The 22,097-nt window shown below is 39.3% G+C and overlaps 1 protein-coding gene, 1 long non-coding RNA gene and 1 pseudogene across 2 annotated transcripts; 1 reads left to right on the top strand and 2 right to left on the bottom strand.

Moving 5' to 3' along the window:
* Window positions 1–7,684: 7,684 nt before the first annotated feature.
* On the top strand, window positions 7,685–8,398 carry LOC149138429 (UDP-glycosyltransferase 92A1 pseudogene; annotated as a pseudogene).
* Window positions 8,399–15,943: 7,545 nt separating this feature from the next.
* LOC149138428 (uncharacterized) lies at window positions 15,944–16,652 on the bottom strand. The gene is made up of 3 exons (XR_016264038.1): window positions 16,631–16,652; window positions 16,457–16,515; window positions 15,944–16,338 (listed from the first exon to the last, which is right to left on the bottom strand). It is a non-coding gene; the product is annotated as an uncharacterized LOC149138428 (long non-coding RNA).
* A 1,500-nt stretch (window positions 16,653–18,152) lies between these two features.
* LOC149138427 (cationic peroxidase 1-like) lies at window positions 18,153–19,701 on the bottom strand. The gene is made up of 4 exons (XM_089447067.1): window positions 19,412–19,701; window positions 19,082–19,273; window positions 18,814–18,979; window positions 18,153–18,694 (listed from the first exon to the last, which is right to left on the bottom strand). The coding sequence occupies exons 1-4, from the start codon at window positions 19,619–19,621 to the stop codon at window positions 18,309–18,311; spliced, it is 954 nt and encodes a 317-aa protein (XP_089303193.1). The 5' UTR covers window positions 19,622–19,701; the 3' UTR covers window positions 18,153–18,308.
* Window positions 19,702–22,097: the final 2,396 nt, after the last annotated feature.

Below are 22,097 nucleotides of genomic sequence, written 5' to 3'. Positions count from 1 at the left end.
AAGGAAGAGGGAGTTTGAGAGGGTTCAGCCACCATTTGAGTTTTTTGAGTTTGTTGTGAGGGAAAGGGTTCTTTGAGCACCGCAGGAATCCCGGGAGCGCCTTTCAACAAACGACTAACTTCGGACCGCCTAGGGCAGTCTTTGGTATAGTGATCTTCATCACAGATAAGACAAGGATACTTGGGTTTGCGCTTGGCACCGTCCTCGGGCGGAGGTTTAGGGGAGTCCTGTTTAGGTTGATCTGGCTTATTCTTCGCTTTCCCTTTATTCTTTCCTTTCGAGACTTTGTCTGTCGTGGTGGACTGGACGGCATTGACCTTAGAAGTAACATTTGAAGTGGGTGTTACCTGAGAAGTGGGTTCATTCGAAGCACTTGATTTTTGCTTCCCAGGGTTCGCGGGATTTTTCTTCGAGGATGAATTAACAGAACCAATAATACCGTCAACAGTTGGTGTTGGCGGGGCTTTGGATGTTCCTAGTCTCGGGGCATCAGGCAGATAATCATACAATGTACCTGACTGAGAATAAACCAAGTCAAGGTACTTAGCACGTGCGATAGCTTGCTCTTCAGTGACACACGCCCCCATGGCAATGTCCCGAGCTATTGGAGGAACGAACGAAGTCGTAAACCAATCAGTAAGAAGTTGGTCGGGAATCCAAAATTTGATCATACGTCTACGCCGTCTCCATTCATGGATATGATCAGAGATATGCGTAGCCGTTGTCTGTCTTAAGGATGTGAGGAGGTGTGTACCCGTTTCATATCGAATGGGCAACTGAAAATGAGTAAGAAATGCCATAGCCAACGAGTTGAAATCCTGAAAGGATCCGGGATTGAGCTCAATATACCACTTAGCTGCAGAGCCAGTGAGAGTCCTTTGAAAAAGGCGAAGTCGAATCAAATCATCAAGCCATGAATTAGATGAACACCACAAGTGATAAGTCATGACATGGGCTTGTGGATCTTCATTAGCTTTACCATCGAATTTTGGACAATCACCAGGACTTTTCGTTGGAACCGAAGGCCAATATGGATTATGTAGAATAGGATCATTGGTCAGTTTGGACACATCCGGTAATTCTAAAGTCGCTAAGAAAGGTAACTGAGGATTGAAGGACATCTGGGGCTGCTGGTGGGATGGAACACCAGGGTTCCAACCAACTGGCGGTTGCCCCCAAGGGCTTGGTCCGGACGGATTTGGCCCCATAGGGTTTTGTCCGTAGGGATTTGGGTTCTGCCCCCCAGCGTTCCATGGATTACCAAACGGTCCTGCAGGAGCACCATATGGTTGCGGATAATTCTGATAAGGATTCACCTGCAGTTGTTGATAATTTTGATATGGGGCAAACAAAGGTTGCCCTTGAGGTTGCTGGTAACCATACGGTGGCTGGACTCCAAACTGAGTTTGAGAAACAGGCTGAGTTTGATAGACTGGTTGGGATTGAACTCCAACTTGCATTTGAGGACCGGATGGGGTCTGGGGTCCAGCCTGGGGCAAAAACCCGGGTTGAGCAGCGCCAGAAGGATGTCCTGTAGGTTGAGCTATCTGGCCGGAAGGATGACCTTGTTGATATTGAGGTTGGCCTACCTGCCCAGAGGGTTGTACCTGCTGGGAGTGGAGTTGTTGTTGCACAGCTGAAGGTTGTCCTAACGGACCAGATGGCTGAGTGGGCTGGGCAGTTGGTTGGCCTGATTGGATTTGAGGCTGACCGACTTGCCCAGAAGGTTGACTATACTGGACGGTGGGCTGACCATGTGGTTGAGTAGCTTGTCCAGATATTGGACCATACTGGACATTGGATTGGTTTGGGTTAACATATGATTGACCAATTTGTCCAGTAGGATAACCTTGCTGGATACCAGGTTGGGCTTGTTGAACAAAAGATTGACTTGAGTTACCAGAAGGTTGAACATAAGAGGTGAAAAATGGACCACCAGAGACAAAAGGGTTTCCCTGGAAGGATTGCCCTTGTTGGTCTTGATGAGGTGGTCTTTGGGGTTGCGCAGACGATACTTGGCCACCATGAAAAGAGGTGGAACCCCAAACAATTGACAACGGAACTAAAACCTCAACAATCGGTTGAGACGGCAAAGACCTACCAAGATGTGGTAAATACTGATCGTATGGCCCCTCTGCTGGGACGTTTGATGTAGGATCAAAGACTCTGAATAAAGAAGCCGAAGGGCAACTGAAAATAGGAGTCGAAGAAGCTACACATACCGTTGGAGCGGTTGTGATTGAGGTAACAGACGTACTGCGACTTTGTGGAGTAAAAGGCTCTGTGGTTGGAAAAGCGAGTTGTGACCAAATAGAACCCGTGAAAGGAGTTCCAGAGGGCATAGCATCCCTTAATGCTTTATAGCCTGGAGGTAGGTTCCCAGTAGTAGGAGTGCTACTGACAAGTGTAGGTTCCGTTGCGGTGGGAATTTCACCGCTCGTCGCAACGGATTCTTCAGTCGAAGTAGGGGATACGTCCTCCATGTCGGAGGAAAAAGGTGGGACTGAAACATGAGGAGAAGTGTATTCCCAAAAAGGGATACCGTCCTCAGAAGGTTCCCAAACAGGGTTCCAATGAAACTCGTAAGTCTCGTCGCCTGGAGCACGAGAATTAATCGGTTGTATACTCGGAACAACAGGAAGACTTTCACTCACAACCGGTATCTCGGCAAAGGAAGAAGACGAAATTGGTAATTCCGCCAGGATGAAGCTTCACAAAATCCTAGGGAATCTAACGAGACAAAACCCTACTCAAACTAACGCAAACAAAATCTAACCGGGTAAATGTGTATCGTGGCCGAATAAATTTTAAGACAAAGGAACTGAACTTGACCTTTTCATGTTTTAAGAGTCGAGAAAAGGACAAAAGATGACTCTAGTCTCCTTCGAATGTTTAATGAGCACGAAGTGACAAGAGGCTCACTGGCACCTTTTCTTTTAAGGAGTCTGAAAAGGATCAAAAGTGACTACTCTGGAGATTCTAGGCAAAGGGTTTACCAAACAATTCGTAAAACTGCTTATACACCTCGGCAATCAGATGAAAACCAAGGACTTCTCGTACGGCAGTCAATCTTCCCGAATACTGTGTTCAGTGCATTACGGCTTGTAAGGCGGCACACACGGCTTCCTGTGGATAAAGGATGATAACCTAGTGGAGTCTCCCCTATATACGCGACGGTACGTGGGAGCTCAAGTTCGTGCTAGACCACTATCGAGTCACAAGAGGAGGAATCACGCAACCGTAATGTGAAACAACAGTGACTAGGTTTAACGACGCCGGAACACGTCTCTAGCCTAGACCTCTAGAATGTATGCGTTAGGTTCCAATGCGTTGTTAGATTCATTCGGTTTATTTTACAGTTGATCTTCAGTTAGGTTTCAGTTTTTAGGTCCTACCGTATGCGATCTCTCAAAATTTCCTAAATGCAAACTATATGCCAAAATATATCATTTCGTTCAATGAATGCTAACTACAGAAGAGTTGAGATCTTTCAAACAAACACAATGATCATCAAACAATCAACAAAGATCCTAATGCAGCTAATAGCAATAAATGAAACTTTTCCTTTTTCTCTTTTTTATTTTTATTTTTTTAAAATTACTAATTGCCAATAACAATGAAGAATGCTAACTAATATAATGCAAAAAGATCATTTGTTTTTTTCTTTTAAAATGGCATAATGCACTTAAACAAATCTCGAGAGATATTAACAAGCGTAAACAGGCAAATTTCACTCAATGCAAATAGAACCAAGTCTGAAACACCAAGACAAACTGTCAAAACAAGGAGAATCACAAAGACCTCAAATGAAGCCAAGAAAAATCCAAATGAGCTAGAGGTGAATTGCTCGAAGCACAAAATAATAAGTTTTGACAACCACCAGACAAGTGCAGAAAACAACCAAAAAGTCGACTGGACAATCAAAGAACCAACAACTCCCACGGAAGGCTCGATATACAAAGCCACTAGATGCTCTAGGGCTGGGATATAAGATCGATGGAAATAGGCAAACACCCGAAGGATAAAGGTAAAAAACCAGTCAAACAGAGTTCTGACACACTCCAGTAGCTGAAAAGGATGTAAAAAGACAGAAATCTGAGTTTAAAAAGCTTCCAACAAACAAACTGGCAAAGTTCACAAGACTGGCGCGACTGTCAGCCTGTAACTAGCACTATTAAGGAATTAGCGCAAGTTTCTTTTGTGCAACATGCGCCAACTGGCGCGACTGTCAGGCAGAAAAACGCGCTAATAAAGTTTGCTGGCCTAAAAAATAAATCAAGCAGTCCAAGGTCTGGTCGACAGCATTCAGACAGATCAAACAGCAAGAAACAACTTAAAGACTAACCTAGAAAGCTTATTTACGCAAGCAAGCAAGAGAGAACCAAAATGCAAGACAAACTCCAAGCTGTTCGGTTCGTAAACCAAACCGGAGATTGACTGAAGTGGCATTGATCTACTTCGCTAATGCAAAGCAATAGCGTTTCGAAGGCTGCCTGGCCATACTTCAGGCTCCGTCCAAGGTTTATGAATCAAACAACAAATAGCTTCTCCCCAGTGGAGTCGCCAAATTGTTGGAGAGGTAAATCCCCTCTGCGGACAGAGGTGATCCCACTAGCCCAAAATGGGTCTAGCAACAATCAATTAACGCTACCATGCAAGTTCCTAGTTGCAAATTGAAAGTGGATTATGAGAACCAACCTGGAGTCCAATGCTAGTGTCGTAGAAGAGTTGATACTCCCGTTCCCTTGCTCCGGCAGGTCACGATCCTCACGATCTCCGCGAATGGATACCTGCACATGCAAAGAACGAAGCGAATACAAGCATAAAATCCACTAAATACAACTATATATCAGTCAGAAAGGATATAGATCAAACATTATCATAACGAACAATAAGATCGGAACCATAATGACAGTCGTTTATTAATGAATAATCAACAGAGAAAGATACAACCAAAGTTCTGACGTTGAATCTCTCCTCTGGCTGGGCGAGCAGCTATATATGTCTTGCAATAGACCTTCCTCTCTCAGACTTCTGGCAGCATAACCTCCCTATGCTCCAAGACTCTTACTATCACTCAAGACAAGCGTTATCACTACTAGCACTACTCAAAAACTAGCTTGTCAAATGCATGAGGACAGACTTTTATAGATGGAGAAGGGGAGGAAGATACAATGCATCAAGACACCCATTATGGATTGGCATTATCTCCAAAAAGCTGCTGTGGATAGATGTAAGGGATAGATGATGACTCTCAACATCTAGAAGATGAGTTTTATCCTCAAAAGACTTCATGACTTGAAGGGAAAAAACATCTGGGCGCGCGTTTGTCAAAAATCTTTTCCAAACTTGGTTGGCGCGGGTGTTACTCTAAGACAGAGCGCCAATGGTCGCACCTTCTTTTGAGGATCTCGTTCACTGGCGCGGGTAGTACATTGTGGACCCGCGCTAATGGAAAAAGGGCACTTTTCAGGGATATTTTGCAGGATGTGTCTTCAGGGCATATGAAGTCCATACTTAGGGGAACATAATGCAAGTGTTTTTAAGTTATGTCACTGCTCACAGGTCCCGGAATGAGTCCTCCAAAGTACGGGAAAGGGGTAACAGGGACGGTGACCAATGGTGACAAATTACTGTGTAACACTCTTCTTATCTATATTCATCATGATATGACTTTCAAGACCCTCATTTCGAAATGGGTTTCAAGAACAACCTCTTTACGTGGTTTAGTGGTTGTCTTTAATCTCTCTAGTTTATGGATTTTGTTAACTTAGCTCTTTTACACTGTAAGATCTAGGTTGATGAAAAAAAACTATTTGTGCTGTGGATTCTTGCCTTCCATATTTGCATTTTCAAAGCATTATAACAATGGAATAAAGCCCCAAATATGATCCTCACTCACACTTGGTGGTTAACTACTAGACTTGGTTGTGCATATGTGGAAATGTAATTTCCGCTGACATACTCATTTCTACTTAAGTCATATTCACATTGTCACATGGGGTGTCTCATCTTACATCTAGGGATTTACTAGGGTGAACTTGGAATGGTTTAGTTTGAGTCTTTGTCTTTTGGAATTATCCATCCCTTTCTTCATAGATTTTCTAGTCTTCTTGTGTTATCTTTAAAATGGGTGTTGGTATCGACCCTATGGTGGTGAGTCTCTGATCCCTAGATTATTCCCTCTCTTTGGGTATACAAGATTAGTCTTAGCCTGTGGAGGTTTGTATCAAGTCTTATGCTTCATTGGATAGTTTGAACTCTTCCCTTAGTTGTCACTTGATTCAACTCTCTTTTTGGTGGGAAAACACGTGTCTAAGTAGAATTTCTTGTGGTGGAAGGGGTCATCGCAATAACAATGTTCCATCCACCTATTGGGCCTATATAATAGCAAAACACTCAACAAATGTTTATTACAACAAGACCCCTCTAGTGATTGAAATAGAAAATGTGGAAGATGAGAGGGAAGTCAAAATTGAGTGAAATTTTATAGCAAATGAAGAGGTTTGGTAGCATATTGGTAATTGGATTCCAGAAACAAGCAATACGAGAATGAAGAATACCATATACATGCAAATGATGGATGTCTATTGGCAACTCAAAACCATAATGAGCAAAGTATTGGTGGGAAATACCACTATGCATGGATGATTTACATAAATACATTAGAAAATCATATAAAAATGACAACAATAAGAAATAAGCTATACTCATCTCAGATGATAAGCCAAGTCCATAGGTCATAATTTAGGTCAATAAAAGTTGTTCATATTACTGTGATTATGTTTGTTAGTAATATTTCTGTGAAAAATGATGATAAAAATAACTCTCAAACATTTATAATATACACTAATATTTTTGGTAATAAATATTTAATCAACTTTTTTTAATCAATTAATGTTATGCTATCAACTTAATTTCTCTTCCAATAAATCCATAATCATATACCTAAATAATTTTATGTTATATTGTTTTTTATGTAACATAATATATAAAAATTTGACTAACTTACCAAACCTAAAAACAATCATCCATCATTACATGCTTCGTCCACACTCGTAATCATTAACCCTTATATTCAAATCTTTAATCCATGACTAATCATTACCTTGTATATTCACATCTTTGATCCATAACTTAATTTTAAATCGTGACCTTTTAACACTAAAATCTTAACGTAAACACTACAATCTTGACCCGATGCTGCTGTCAACTCTCCATCGCTAACACCACCTTAAAAACACACTGGCAGACAACTATGCATCTGGGCAGTTCCTATTTCCACCTCCATAGCAAAGTTAATGCTATGGAGGTACACCCTCTGACAGCAGCAGCACCGTAACGAGAGTTTTGGATGCATGTTTTGGACCCATATCCATGCATGATACCATGACCTATGTACATGCATTTTCTGGCAGCTCCGTCACTCCAACTCCGGGAGGCTCCACGGTTCAGCGTAATCAATGCAAGTAATCACGGCATTAATGTTATTCAAATAACGAGACCATTCAAATTTGAATTCAACCGCCCAAAATTCAGCGCTCATCCATATTTCAGCAACCACATTTCGAATTCCTTCAGAATAGCAGTCTCCAACACATGAGAAAATCCACCGGCAGGCCGGTTTGGGCAGTCGGGCCGATCCTACCTCTCTTCGTTGCTCTCTTTGTCTCCTTCAAATACAATGGTTGATTCGAATTTTCTACAGCGGGGCAAGCAGGCAGAGGTAAAGTATGCAAGGGAATGCTTGCAGTGGCTTGATTCACAGGCGCCGTCCACAGTGCTATACGTTTCGTTCGGAACTCAGAATTGCATATCGTTGTCAAACATGAGGGCGCTAGCTCTGGGGCTAGAATCGAGCCAACAGCCTTTTATTTGGGTCGTCAGGCCTCCGCTGGAGGCCCCGCTCAATTCAGAGTTCTCGACAGAGTTTCTTCCGGAGGGATTTGAAGAGCGAGTGAAGGAAAAGAAAGCAGGATTGCTTATCAGAAAATGGGCGCCTCAGCTGCTAATCCTGTCCCATCCTTCAACCGGAGGGTTCCTTAGTCACTGTGGATGGAATTCGGTGCTGGAGAGCCTAAGCCGAGGAGTGCCCATCATCGGATGGCCCATGGCAGCCGACCAGTTCGCGAATTCGAAGCTGCTGGAGGAGGAAGTTGGGGTGTGCATCGAGATGTGGAGGGGCAAAGAGGGAGAGCTGAAACGCGAGACGGTGGAAAGAAGAGTAGGAATGTTGATGAAGGAAGAAAATGGCAATCGAGTGAGACAGAGAGCCAGGGAGATGAGCGATGCGGCTTTGAAGGCAGTGAGTGAAGATAAAGACGGAGGGAAGAAAGGGTCATCTGTGTGTGCTGTGGATGACATGATAAGAGAGCTTACAATAGGATACCAGGCCTAGAGTTGTGTTGTGTATGTAACCCGTCTTCCTCGTTCAGTGCTAGATTTGCATTTTAGCAGAAATTGAATCATAAAGATTATGTGTCTCACAAAAAATATACAGTATGGAATGCTCCTGAGGCCCTTTCCAACTTGTGACAGATCTGATGTTAAATTTGCACCCTGCTAAAGAGTAACTAAAATGTTTCAATTTCTATGATCTGTATCGGAATTTGATGAGACCTATGTGTAGTGCAATTCAAGTTGTGTGATCTGTGTAAGAATTAGAGGAAACCAAATAACTTTAGTGACTAGATCTCTGTCCGAATTAGATGAATGCAAAGTGGGCCTTGTAAGAATCCAATAAATTTTATTTGGGTTTGTTTTAGGCAGTGGCGTTTGACAAGAAATTTTATTTATTTTTGCTTGCGTTTGCTTTAGGTGATTTTTATATAATAAGAAACTCTATTATAATTTAGTTTGCTGGTGAAATGAGTAGCTGAAAACTTATTATTAGTCGCTATGTCATTTTTTCACTCTGCACCTCACTAGTTTTGAACTCACTTATTTTCAGAGGGATTATGTTTGGGATCTGGTATTGGTTACAACTCACTAGTTTTGAACTCACTTATTTTCAGAGGGATTATGTTTGTTTAATCTTGTATTGATTAAACAAATAAATAAAAATTAATACATATATGAAATTTTCCCAATCCAAAATTATTCCTGTATATGATTAATGCGATAGTTACGGTCTTCTCTAGTTTTGAACTTGAACTAAATTTAGGACCCTTCAATGCAACGACTTTAGGAATTACTAAATCTAAGTCTGATTTCTACGTAATGCAAATTTCTGCAGTGTTATATTTTCTTTCCGCATGCTCTTTCAATGCAACGACATGGGGAATTACTAAATCTAAGTCTGATCTGATTTCTACTCAATGCAAATTCCTGCAGGATTATATTTTCTTTCCGAATGCTTCTCCAAATAGTTGTAAGTAAACCTACTGTTAATGAAGAGTCTCAATTATCCATTTACAAGCCATTTCATCTATCAATTCTTTTGACATTACCACATGAAAATTTTGCAAGTAACGGTAATGTGACATATATTATTATCTTTAAGAAAATAAGAAGCTAATCTCTTTTGTATTAATTTCATTTTTCCATTTCCGATCAATTTTTATGATTCTAGAGGATATTTAACAAAATATTAATGTTTTTTTATAATTATATTTAACAATTTAATTTCATTTCAGTTTTCCATATCTGAGCAATTTCTATGATTCAAGAGGATATTTAACAAAATATTAATGTTTTTTTACAATTATATTTAACAATTTTATTTTATTTTATTTTTCCATACCTGATCAATTTTTATGATTCAAGAGGATATTTAACAAAATATTAATGTTTTTTTACAATTATATTTAACAATTTAATTTATTTTTCTAAGGCTCATGGACATATAGCTTTGTTGAAGCTTTGGAGAGGGAGATCGTTTGAAAGCTAAAAGATCAGATGTATGGAAAAATGAACTTTTTTTAGTGAAAAGTAATTGATCACATGTTTGCTTAGCATATGTTCTTTTTCATAACAATTTGTATATAAATGTGGTTCCCTGCATGTTTAAATATAAAAATGGCAACTAGTTTATCTTTGTTTTTACAACATTTTCAGTCAACATCTTTTATCAAATAATACTATGTTTTAGGGGAGATGTGATAAAAGGTCTTTAGTAATACAATTAGTAATTTATCATCATTTTCTTTGATGTAAACGGTGGGTTATCTCTCACACTTTTCAAAACCATTTTCAGTAGATAGGAATCTATCCTACTGTACCATGCTCTTGGCGCTTGCTTCAGCCCATAAAGAGCTTTCTTCAATATGCACACTTTGTGTTCTTGCCCTTTCTTTTCATAGCTTGGAGGTTGTTCAGTGTAAACCTCCTCCTTTAGCACTCCATTTAGGAATGCTGACTTCACATCCATTTGGTAAACTTTCCACTTGTTTTGTGCTGCTATGGACAACACTGCTCTCACTGTTTCCATTCTTTCAACTGGTACAAAAGTTTCCTCATAGTCTCTCCCATACTGCTGCTTATATCCTTTGACAACAAGTCTTGCCTTGTGTCTTTCTATTTTGCCTTCAGCATTACTCTTGTTCTTGTAGACCCATTTAACTCCAATGACTTCCTTTCCTTTTGGTAGTTCAACTAAATCCCATGTCTTGTTTCTTTCTATAGCATTATTCTCCTCATCCATAGCTTCTATCCATTTCATATCCTTAATTGCTTTTTCGAAATGAATAGGGTCATCAACATGACAATATAATGCAAACAAAGAATTCATACTTTCATTTGCTGTGTCTTGCTCATAAATATCATTTAAATTTCTGAACTTCTTATCTCTTTCATTTGGTGTACAAGTGCTTGAAGAAGCACTTGAATTTCCTCCTTGTGGTGTGCTTGGAGAAGCACTTTCATTTCTCCTCAAGGGTGTCACTTGCTATCCTTATGTTGGTGCTGTTGTTTGGGGATGTATTTCAACCATCTCCTCATCATCTTCATCATGTGACAAAAAACTTTTAACATTTACTATTTTCTCTATGCTTCCATCCCAAGCTTCCTCCTCAATGAACTGAACATCTCTATTCACAAAAAACTTCTTGGTGGATGGATTATACAATCTATAAGCTTTGGATTCCTCACTGTATCCAATGAAAATACATTTATCCCCTTTGTTGTCCAACTTTTTCCTTAGCTGATCTGGAATGTGTGCATAAGCCACACATCCAAAAACATTCATGTGGGTGATTCCTTGCTTTCTCCCACTCCATGCTTCTTCCGACACCTTGTTCATCACTGCTTTTGTAGGGAAACTATTCAAAATCTACGCTGCACAATGTACAGCTTCAGCCCAATAATCATTTGGCAAATGATTTGTCTTTAATATACTCCTCGCCATATCCATGATTGTCCTATTCTTTCTTTCAGCAACTCCATTTTGCTGCGAGGTGTACCTAGCTGTAAATTGCTTATGAATTCCATTTTCTCTACAAAAACATAGAAATTCTTTAGAGATATACTCACCTTCTCTATCAGTTCTTAGAACTTTGATATGCATCCCGCTTTGGTTTTCTACAAGTGCTTTGAAATTGCGAAATTTTTCAAACACTTCACTTTTGTTCTTTAGGAAGTAAACCCAAGCTTTTTTAGTAAAATCATCAATGAATGTTAAAATATATTGGCTGCCTGCTAGTGATGGAGTTTTCATTGGTCCACATAAATCTGAGTGGACAATTTATAAGGGTGCTTTTGCCCTTATGCTTTTCTCTGATGGAAAACTTTCTAGGTGTTGTTTCCCCAAGATACAACCTTCACAAAAGTTGTTTGGGTTCTCTATCAATGGTAATCCTCTTACCATTCCTTTTCTACTCAACAAATTAAGACCTCCAAAGTTGAGATGTCCAAATCTCAAGTGCCACAACCAATTTTCATCCTTCGGTTCGCTTTGGAAAGCCTCTTGAGTCACTGCTGCAATTACTTCTTTATTTTTTAAATCTGCCTTCATTCTGAGAGGGAACATCCTGTTCCTTGTCATTTTCATTTCAGCAATACATTGTTTGCTGGGTGCTCTATCCATGATGGTGCATACATCATTCACAAAGAAAACATTGTAACCCTTTTGAACAAGTTTTCCAATACTTAAGAAGTTACATTTCATTCCAGGAACATAATAAACATCTAATATGGTTTTCTTTTCACCTTTCTTTGTTAAAATTTTTACTTCTCCTTTTCCCATAACAGAAACTTTATTATCAGTCCCTAATGTGACTTATGACTTCACATTCTGATCTAACATGGAAAACAGGGCTATGCTCCCTGTCATATGGTTGCTGCAACCGAAGTCTAGAAACCATACATCTTCAATCTTTTCTTCAGCAATATTACAAGCTAAAAACAAATTATTTTGGTTGATATTTTCTCTAGTGAAATTTGCACTAGTTCTTTATTCATATCATGTTGTTTCTTCCTATATTCATTTGCATAATGCCCATATTTTTATAGTAGTAACATTGGACATTGGATTTTTCATACCTTTGTCCTTGAGCATGATGTTGTCCACTTTGTTAGCTACTGCCTTAGCCTTGGTTCTAATTTGGATTGCTACCTCTTCTTTGAGCATTTGCTGGACTGTTTCTTCCACCTCTGTTTTGGCTTCTGCCTCTTCCTCTCTCGTTTCCTCTGCCTTGACCTCTTCCTATTCCAAAAGACATCTGGGTCTTGAAGGCATGCTCTAGAGATGAGTTTTCATTTCTATTCAATCTCTGCCCATGTGTTATCAGTGATGCATGTAGTTCATCAACTCAAAAGTTTGTGAGATCCTTTGTCTCTTCTATGGTGGTGAAAATCACATCGAACTTTGAGGGTAGGACCCTCAATAGTTTCTCCACAATCCTCCTTTCTTCAAAAACCTCTCCATGAGACCTTATCTGTGTAACCAGACCAATCACATGTGTGAAAAATGAGTCAATATTATCTGACTATTTCATGCATAAGTTTTCAAAATCTCTCCTCAACAACTGTAGTTTTGCTGTCTTCACTTTCTCCATGCCTTGATAGACTGTCTTGAGAGTTTGCCATGCTTCTTTGGATGTCTTTGCTACTGCTATCCTTGGAAACACACTCTCATGCACTGCTTCATACAAAAAGCAGAGGGCTTTTGAGTCCTTCTTCTTATAGTTCTTCAACAGATCTTTCTCTGTCTGAGTTAACCTATTAAACTCATTTTCATATGTTGGCTCTTCAAAACCATCATCAACAAATTTCCATAAATCTTGTGAGGCAAGCAAAGCTCTCATGGTTATTGCCCAATAGTCATAGTATTTCCATTAAATTGTGGGAGCTGAGTATTAAAAATACCCATGCTAGTGCTCGTTCTAGCCATTCTTGCACTCTTAACTATGCTTCAAAGAACTTGAAAAATACTTTGAATTTTTTTTACTGAGTCTTCACTTTGCTGGAGAAACTGCTGCAACAAAAGGAACCTTCCTTCAGCTTCTTTGACACCTTCAAAGAGCTTGAACAAGCTCTGATACCATGTTGGAAGTTTCTAGTAATTTCAAACAAAATATGAATAGAGAAAATGCTTTGGTTTTCCCAGAAAATAATACTTTGTTTTAGCACAGGGAAACAAAAAAAATTGTTTGCTAGAGATGAAGAACAGAGTTTCACACACCAAAATAAACACTCTGTATTCATTAATCAAACCACCACAGTTACAAATTTTTTCCTCTAACAGATGGATTCACAAAAAACTTCCACAAAACAATTATTCTCCTTCACACCTTACATTCCTTCTCACTGTTGGAGATTGCATTTCACCAATAAAAAAAATTACATTCGTTGCTGCAGATATGCATTTCATTGCATTTTCAACCAACAGAAATTGCCCATGCAAAAATTTTGATTTTACACTGCCTTGTTCATTTTTCTTCACTTTGTGCGTTTCACAATAATAGTCAACACTAAAAAAACAAAAAGAACATAACATAAACTTTTTACTTGTGCCGTAAAACAAATACTTACTCCAGTAAATTTAAAAATAATAAAATTAAAGACTTATACCTAAAATTTACGACATATTAATTCTTTAATTTTTTCACTGACAAACTGGAGGTCAACCAAAAATTTACTTCATGCAAGGTTCATATGGTGTAGGCCCATTAATTTAATCAGACGGTTGACTACAATCCCCCGGAGGTCCCAATCGCACGAACTTTACCTGCCAGGGAATGGGTGGTTTTGTAAGGTACTACCGACACACGTCAACTTATAATTGTGATCGTTGCTCCCTCCAAAAATACCACTGCTGTGTGAAAGGTGGTGCAGGAAATATACCACAGTTTTGTGGAATTAAATGCGCGCCACTGTTCAATTGTAGCGGCAGTTGAAATCACATTTCAACAATATGCAATTTGAGGAATGTGAACAAGAGAGCACAAACATGCAGCATTAAAGAATCTAAATACATAATCCAATACACTTTTTGTTAATCCAAGCCACGTTTTAATTTTTTAACCATAAGCTTTCATGTTCCCACATCCAATAAAAAACACTGTCATATCCCTATTTGCAACTACCCTGAGTAAAAAGTAATTCTAAATTAAAAAAAAAAAAAAACTTACGAATCAGTTGTTGAACTGATTCTTGGATCAGTTATTGAACCGATTCTTGATTCCTGTAAAATGGAACGAGGGGATGGAAGAGCGTGAGACAGAATATGATTAAAGGTCACGTGTTCGATCTGTATCTTGGTTGGGAGACGTCTGAATATATAATAGAGACAGACAGAGGAAGAGAGGGAAATCTTTTCCAAGAACGGAAAAAGGAAAGAAAATAAATAGAGGGTTAAGTCTGGTCAGGACCAGATAACCCTAGCACAACTGTGCAAGTGTCTTGTTGAGGGCTGCAGGCCTGCAAGACAGCTCGGGGGGAGAATCCAAGGTATCACTGGATCTCATGGTTGGGTGGATAAGAGCAAACCTACAAGTTGCAGGTGAAATTCTGGAGCATTGAAATTCATGTGTCTGACAGAACAGGTATGGGTTGTTACCAGATTAGCTTTCTATATTCTGTATACTGGTATATAAAAGAAAGTACAGTGAAGCTTCAGTTTTCTGAGTGATAGTTAACTACTTAGTTAATGGAAGTATTGCATACAGCTCTATGAGTCTATATTGCTGTCTGTTTAAACTCATCGATGGTGAACTAAATGTTATATCAATGCATGATAACTATGATACAAATGTATGTTAGCTGAATGAAAGCTGTAAACAGTACATAAGCTACAGACCGAGTTGATATCTGGAAGCTGTAAGATTACATACAATCTACAGATAGAGCCGATAAGAGAACGCTGTAGCAGTTAATGCATAAACCATAAGAATCGAAACACATTAGCTGTGAGAAAACCCAAGATATAACTGGCTGCATGAATCGCTTCATGACTATCTGTAGTCGTATGAGAAACCTTATAAAGTTCTTAACAGCATAACAGTAAAACACAGCGATAATGCATGAATGGTTCGATGGGGAAAAACAACCATGCGCACTATAACTGTAGGAACGGAAAACAGCATATATGTTAAATAACTGTGTAATCACGAAACCACAGAAGACATTGTGTGCCTCATGCTATACGGAAATCCGTTCTCAGAGGTAACTCATCGAAACCCAGTACTTAGGGTCTCATTCTACAATATATGCAACCTCGGATAGATGAATATAAACATTTATGTCTGTAATGAAACATATTAATAACCTGAGAGGCGCTCTATAAGCCCAGAACACTGTGACAGCGGTCACTTAACCTCCGTCTCAGGTACGAGAGGTTGTGTGAACAGAGGGTTTCAATGCCACAAACCCTTGTGAGTATTATCAAACCCTCGAGGGGTTAAGCCAGTTTATTAAAAGACAAACGGCCGTAGCTTAATAAATAAAAACCCCATAACAAATCTGAAGAGTGGAATCACATAAAACACAGACAAACGAATGCTCGATATAACCAAGATAAATGCAAATACGCTTTGTGCGTTCAAAGAAGCAACTCATTCCTATATATGTATATCCAATGTCATGAAACAGAGAACCCCGCAGGGTATGGCACTAGACAATTCGTAAGATAACCAGAGAACCGAGGGTAAATCCTGGTCTCGGCAAATATGCATTACATCCGACAAAACTCATTGCGGGTATATAACAACAGAAGAGTTAAATAACAGTCTTGACTTAAACCAAGTTCCGGCAAGGGTTGCCGTGAGTTTCCAAAGTAAGATTTACAAACTGAATGAGAAACAAAATACATATATATCAATATTGCATAACCAGATTAGGCACGGCTCCGGCACGAGGAGGCCTACCGCTTATCCTAACCCGGTTTGACCAAAGAGGGTAAACCTGAGACAACAGGTGAAAGTTGTCAGGAGGAAACCCCAGGTCGAAGGATCGAATCCGCATATAAATCCTTAAGATTTCAAATACACTGTGAATCTACAAACCTACGTAAGGGAAATACCTGGTATGTTCCGGATTCCTGGAATACCTGTCGCGGAATGGAGACCAAGGAGCCGGTGCCTGCACAATCCAAAAACTTGAGGTTAGATTAATATAACCAGAACAATAACCTGTGACAACGATACTATCAAAGATAATGAGCCATGTGTAATAGCTGAGACTCGGCGGATATTACCTGGGTTGACTGAAATGAGCCGACACTAAGAGCAGAAAGGATCCGTGGAGCAGAAGTGAGCACCACCAACTGAACAGGTGCAAATGAACCCGAGTCTTGCGGCCCGAGATTTTAATAAACCCACTAAACCCTGAATTCATTGTGAGCCCTTAGATCAGCTCGGAAGATCCTCACCGTTCGTTCGGATGGGAGTTGGCGCGCATCAACAGCGTTCCCTCCAAAGTTTCACATGGGTCGAGTACGATGCCAGCCACCTGGCCAGGGTAGATGAGCCATTAATGTTCCCTCACACCTAGCGCTTGGGTGGATGTATGGTACCATTGAACATGACAGACAAGCCATACAACGATAACATAATGCCGTGTATATAAATATCAAGGGAGTTATGAGTTGTCAAAGAATTAACACACGTATATAACCCAGTTACATGTCGGTAATCTGCACGAAGAATTAAATAATTACTTGGTATTATTAAGGTTGATATGCATGTATATAAAGGGTTAGCATTATAAGTAAATTTTCTTTTTATGGTATATTCCCATGGGGACGTGACAGACACCGATCGACATAATTATGTCACCCATTTTTAATTATGTCATGGTCCGACTCTTTATAGAACTATTAAATTTTGATTCCATTAAATCTAACCGAACTTTGAATAAAATTTAACTTGAAAAACGAAAAGAAAAAATAACGAAAAAGTCCATACGTTACACTACCGTATAGTGGCTGTCGCCACTTGATATCAACACGGTCCGCTGTTCATAACAGAGCAATCCATCACCAAATTCGAAGAAAAAAGTGCCGAAAACGCGTTGATCATTGGCGCAAATTTCGTTGCCCTTTTATCCAATTTTATATCCCTTACACAACTGATTTGATTCCTGACATGACTCCATGTAAGCCCTTTTGAAAATGCTTCCAAATTAATAACATTAACTGTGGAACCAATCAACTCCCGTTTAGTGGTCATTATAAAGTAGCTGTCGAAGTGCTTAATTATTGTGTTGCCGACAGAATTATAATCTGCCATGTGAAAAGTAGATGTAGAAAGAGTTTACTTATTGTGTTACAGAGACAATTACCATCCGCGCAGTGCAAAGTTTTTGCTGAATTTGAAAATTGTTTATTACGGCGAAGCGTAACGTTGTTTTGGCATCGACACATGTCGACATTACCCAAATAAATGAAATAAAATGTATGGGATGATAAAATCAAACCTTTAGGTGCCTAAACATATGCTGTTAGGTATTTTTATTTGAACATCTAAGCTGTTTATGAATTTTCAAAATATATGGTCAATTAATCCTACAATGTTATTAACCAAACCAAAAAATTTCATGTGCAGTCAGTAGAGTTAGCTACTATATGGCCAATCAAACCATTTGGAATCGAAAGACAATAAAGTAAATTAAATTTTATATATGCTATGAAAACAGTAGATTTGGGGATAAAATTTAGCATTGAGCAGGCATGCACGTAATCTCATTTACGATGCTACATATTTTATACGATATTTCCATTAATTTCGAAACCAAATCTGAATTTACGCATCTCATTTCAACATCGCAGATTACATTTTGTTTAAGCACAATCTCATCACAATTTAGTTTATTGGTTTTTGTCGGTAACCGATTACCAATGAATTTGTTACAACTAAAAAAAGTGTTCCTAAACCTTAATTGGCCTTCCTGCAGTTCTTGCGGATTTGTCCGCTCGTACCAGTGAGAGGAGAAATATTCCCCATTTTCACCATGGCGGCTGTAAAGTCCGTAAAGAAGGTGTTTTGATTGGAGCTGTAGGTGGTGACTTGAGAATTTGTAGAGCCTCCGCTAAACAGTTGCTGATCGGAGTGCAGAAGTCCCTTTTGGCTTCTCAAATCACTATAATACTTGCTGTCAAATGTTGTAGGCGTGGACAGATCTAACGGCGAGAGGGTGTTGTCGCCACCAGCGCTTGGGCAGTTCGCCTTCACCGACGTGGCGAAAGAAGTGTCAATGTTGGTTTCGTTGTAGACGCGAGCTCTGAATGTGGTGCACCGCGCTTGGCCAATTGTATGAGCGCCTGTAACATAAATAATATTACCAGAACATAATTATTATTAAATTTGAAAATAGTGGAATATGACACCACACGATCAATCATTTGATGGCACGGAATTTGTGGCGTGAGTAATGGCATACCCGAGAGTGCAACGAGATCCTTTGTAGAAAGACCATGGGCTGTAAAAGAGGAGATTAACGCGCTGAGATTCGAAGCGGGAGACGGAATGTTGTTGTTTGCGGAGCTTAAACTCGCAGTCGTAGAGTCTCGCCTTCCCAGAAGTACCGTCCATGTTGGGCCTCCCAGCTACCAAATTGCAACCACACATAGTGAACGATGTTATTTAATTCCAATTCCTCCAAAGACGAATATCTAAATAAATGGAGAAGAGAAGGGGAGAATTAATACTTGAACGACTGAATCGCGAGCTGCAATGGCGAGAATATCGGCACATGACACGACACCACTGCAGGCTGCCTCAACTTGAGTCTTGATGGTGTCTATTACGTCGAATCCTCTCACAGAATTAGCGTTTGGGCCTGCAGTCTTTTCTCCGGTGAACGTTGAGTTATCATCCAACAATATCGACCCATCGCAGCCCTGCAATAAGCAGAAACCAAAATTCAACATCACGGATTAAACAAAAAGGACGGAGATGAGTTGATTTAAGCGTCAAATGTGGATATATTCGAGCCAGTTTATGATAAGTTAAATGAAATTCTGGGTTTGATTTCTTACATTAACGAAGCAATCGTGGAAGTGAAGGCGGAGCAAGGACGCCCCCATCCGTTTCTCATTGTTGACGGCTTTAGTCACTGCGGATTTCACTATCGAAAGCGCCGTCGGGCACACTTTGCTGTAAAATGTTGAGGTCAGCTGCCCATAGGCAGCGTTATTAATAGAGCTTATACACAGCACACACACAACAATGCACACGAGAGCCTTCATAACTAAAAAGGAATGACAATGGAATGGAATTGAATTGAATGTGGGTAGATGGTGTGGGGAGAGTTGGAGTGACTGCAGGTTTTTATAGTGGCAAACGCAGTAGTGTATCGATTTGAAGAGGCGCATTGTCAACGTGAATGACAGCTATCAAAATGCACAGAATAATATTGGAATGGCGGTGATGAAGATAGCTGCATCGGGCTGAAAAGATTAGAAGGGCAGGTGCTGAACGCGTCAAAAAGCACCGAAATTTCAATAGTGTGAGACCCACACGCTAGTACCGATCAGGATCCGTGAGCTTTCCTTTTAGTGCGCGTCATAACATGCGTGACTGAATAAATAATGTTAGAAGGAAAGTTTGCATTGACCACGCCGTCTCGGAACCTTCCTACGTCCTACTGGTGTAATAATTATCGAAGATCTGGTTCATGATCGGTATAAGTTGCGTGTTGGTGTTGCAAATGACCAGCCAATTAGGACCATTGACCTACAGATGCATAGTTGTCTGCCAGTGTGTTTTTAAGGTGGTGTTAGCGATGGAGAGTTGACAGCAGCATCGGGTCAAGATTGTAGTGTTTACGTTAAGATTTTAGTGTTAAAAGGTCACGATTTAAAATTAAGTTATGGATCAAAGATGTGAATATACAAGGTAATGATTAGTCATGGATTAAAGATTTGAATATAAGGGTTAATGATTACGAGTGTGGACGAAGCATGTAATGATGGATGATTGTTTTTAGGTTTGGTAAGTTAGCCAAATTTTTATATATTATGTTACATAAAAAACAATATAACATAAAATTATTTAGGTATATGATTATGGATTTATTAGAAGAGAAATTAAGTTGATAGCATAACATTAATTGATTAAAAAAAGTTGATTAAATATTTGTTACCAAAAATATTAGTGTATATTATAAAGGTTTGAGAGTTATTTTTATCATCATTTTTCACATAAATATTACTAACAAACATAATCACAGTAATATGAACAACTTCTATTGACCTAAATTATGACCCATGGACTTGGCTTATCATCTGAGATGAGTATAGCTTATTTCTTATTGTTGTCATTTTTATATGATTTTCTAATGTATTTATGTAAATCATCCATGCATAGTGGTATTTCCCACCAATACTTTGCTCATTATGGTTTTGAGTTGCCAATAGACATCCATCATTTGCATGTATATGGTATTCTTCATTCTCGTATTGCTTGTTTCTGGAATCCAATTACCAATATGCTACCAAACCTCTTCATTTGCTATAAAATTTCACTCAATTTTGACTTCCCTCTCATCTTCCACATTTTCTATTTCAATCACTAGAGGGGTCTTGTTGTAATAAACATTTGTTGAGTGTTTTGCTATTATATAGGCCCAAGAGGTGGATGGAACATTGTTATTGCGATGACCCCTTCCACCACAAGAAATTCTACTTAGACACGTGTTTTCCCACCAAAAAGAGAGTTGAATCAAGTGACAACTAAGGGAAGAGTTCAAACTATCCAATGAAGCATAAGACTTGATACAAACCTCCACAGGCTAAGACTAATCTTGTATACCCAAAGAGAGGGAATAATCTAGGGATCAGAGACTCACCACCATAGGGTCAATACCAACACCCATTTTAAAGATAACACAAGAAGACTAGAAAATCTATGAAGAAAGGGATGGATAATTCCAAAAGACAAAGACTCAAACTAAACCATTCCAAGTTCACCCTAGTAAATCCCTAGATGTAAGATGAGACACCCCATGTGACAATGTGAATATGACTTAAGTAGAAATGAGTATGTTAGCGGAAATTACATTTCCACATATGCACAACCAAGTCTAGTAGTTAACCACCAAGTGTGAGTGAGGATCATATTTGGGGCTTTATTCCATTGTTATAATGCTTTGAAAATGCAAATATGGAAGGCAAGAATCCACAACACAAATAGTTTTTTTTCATCAACCTAGATCTTACAGTGTAAAAGAGCTAAGTTAACAAAATCCATAAACTAGAGAGATTAAAGACAACCACTAAACCACGTAAAGAGGTTGTTCTTGAAACCCATTTCGAAATGAGGGTCTTGAAAGTCATATCATGATGAATATAGATAAGAAGAGTGTTACACAGTAATTTGTCACCATTGGTCACCGTCCTTGTTACCCCTTTCCCGTACTTTGGAGGACTCATTCCGGGACCTGTGAGCAGTGACATAACTTAAAAACACTTGCATTATGTTCCCCTAAGTATGGACTTCATATGCCCTGAAGACACATCCTGCAAAATATCCCTGAAAAGTGCCCTTTTTCCATTAGCGCGGGTCCACAATGTACTACCCGCGCCAGTGAACGAGATCCTCAAAAGAAGGTGCGACCATTGGCGCTCTGTCTTAGAGTAACACCCGCGCCAACCAAGTTTGGAAAAGATTTTTGATAAACGCGCGCCCAGATGTTTTTTCCCTTCAAGTCATGAAGTCTTTTGA

This window comes from Pinus tabuliformis, chromosome X, assembly GCF_031772625.1.
Source record: "Pinus tabuliformis cultivar Carrire ecotype Pingquan chromosome X, CPIR1, whole genome shotgun sequence".
Taxonomy (NCBI): Eukaryota; Viridiplantae; Streptophyta; class Pinopsida; order Pinales; family Pinaceae; genus Pinus; species Pinus tabuliformis.
Note: the sequence above shows the minus strand (reverse complement) of the source record. Positions and strands in the feature narration are given on the sequence as shown.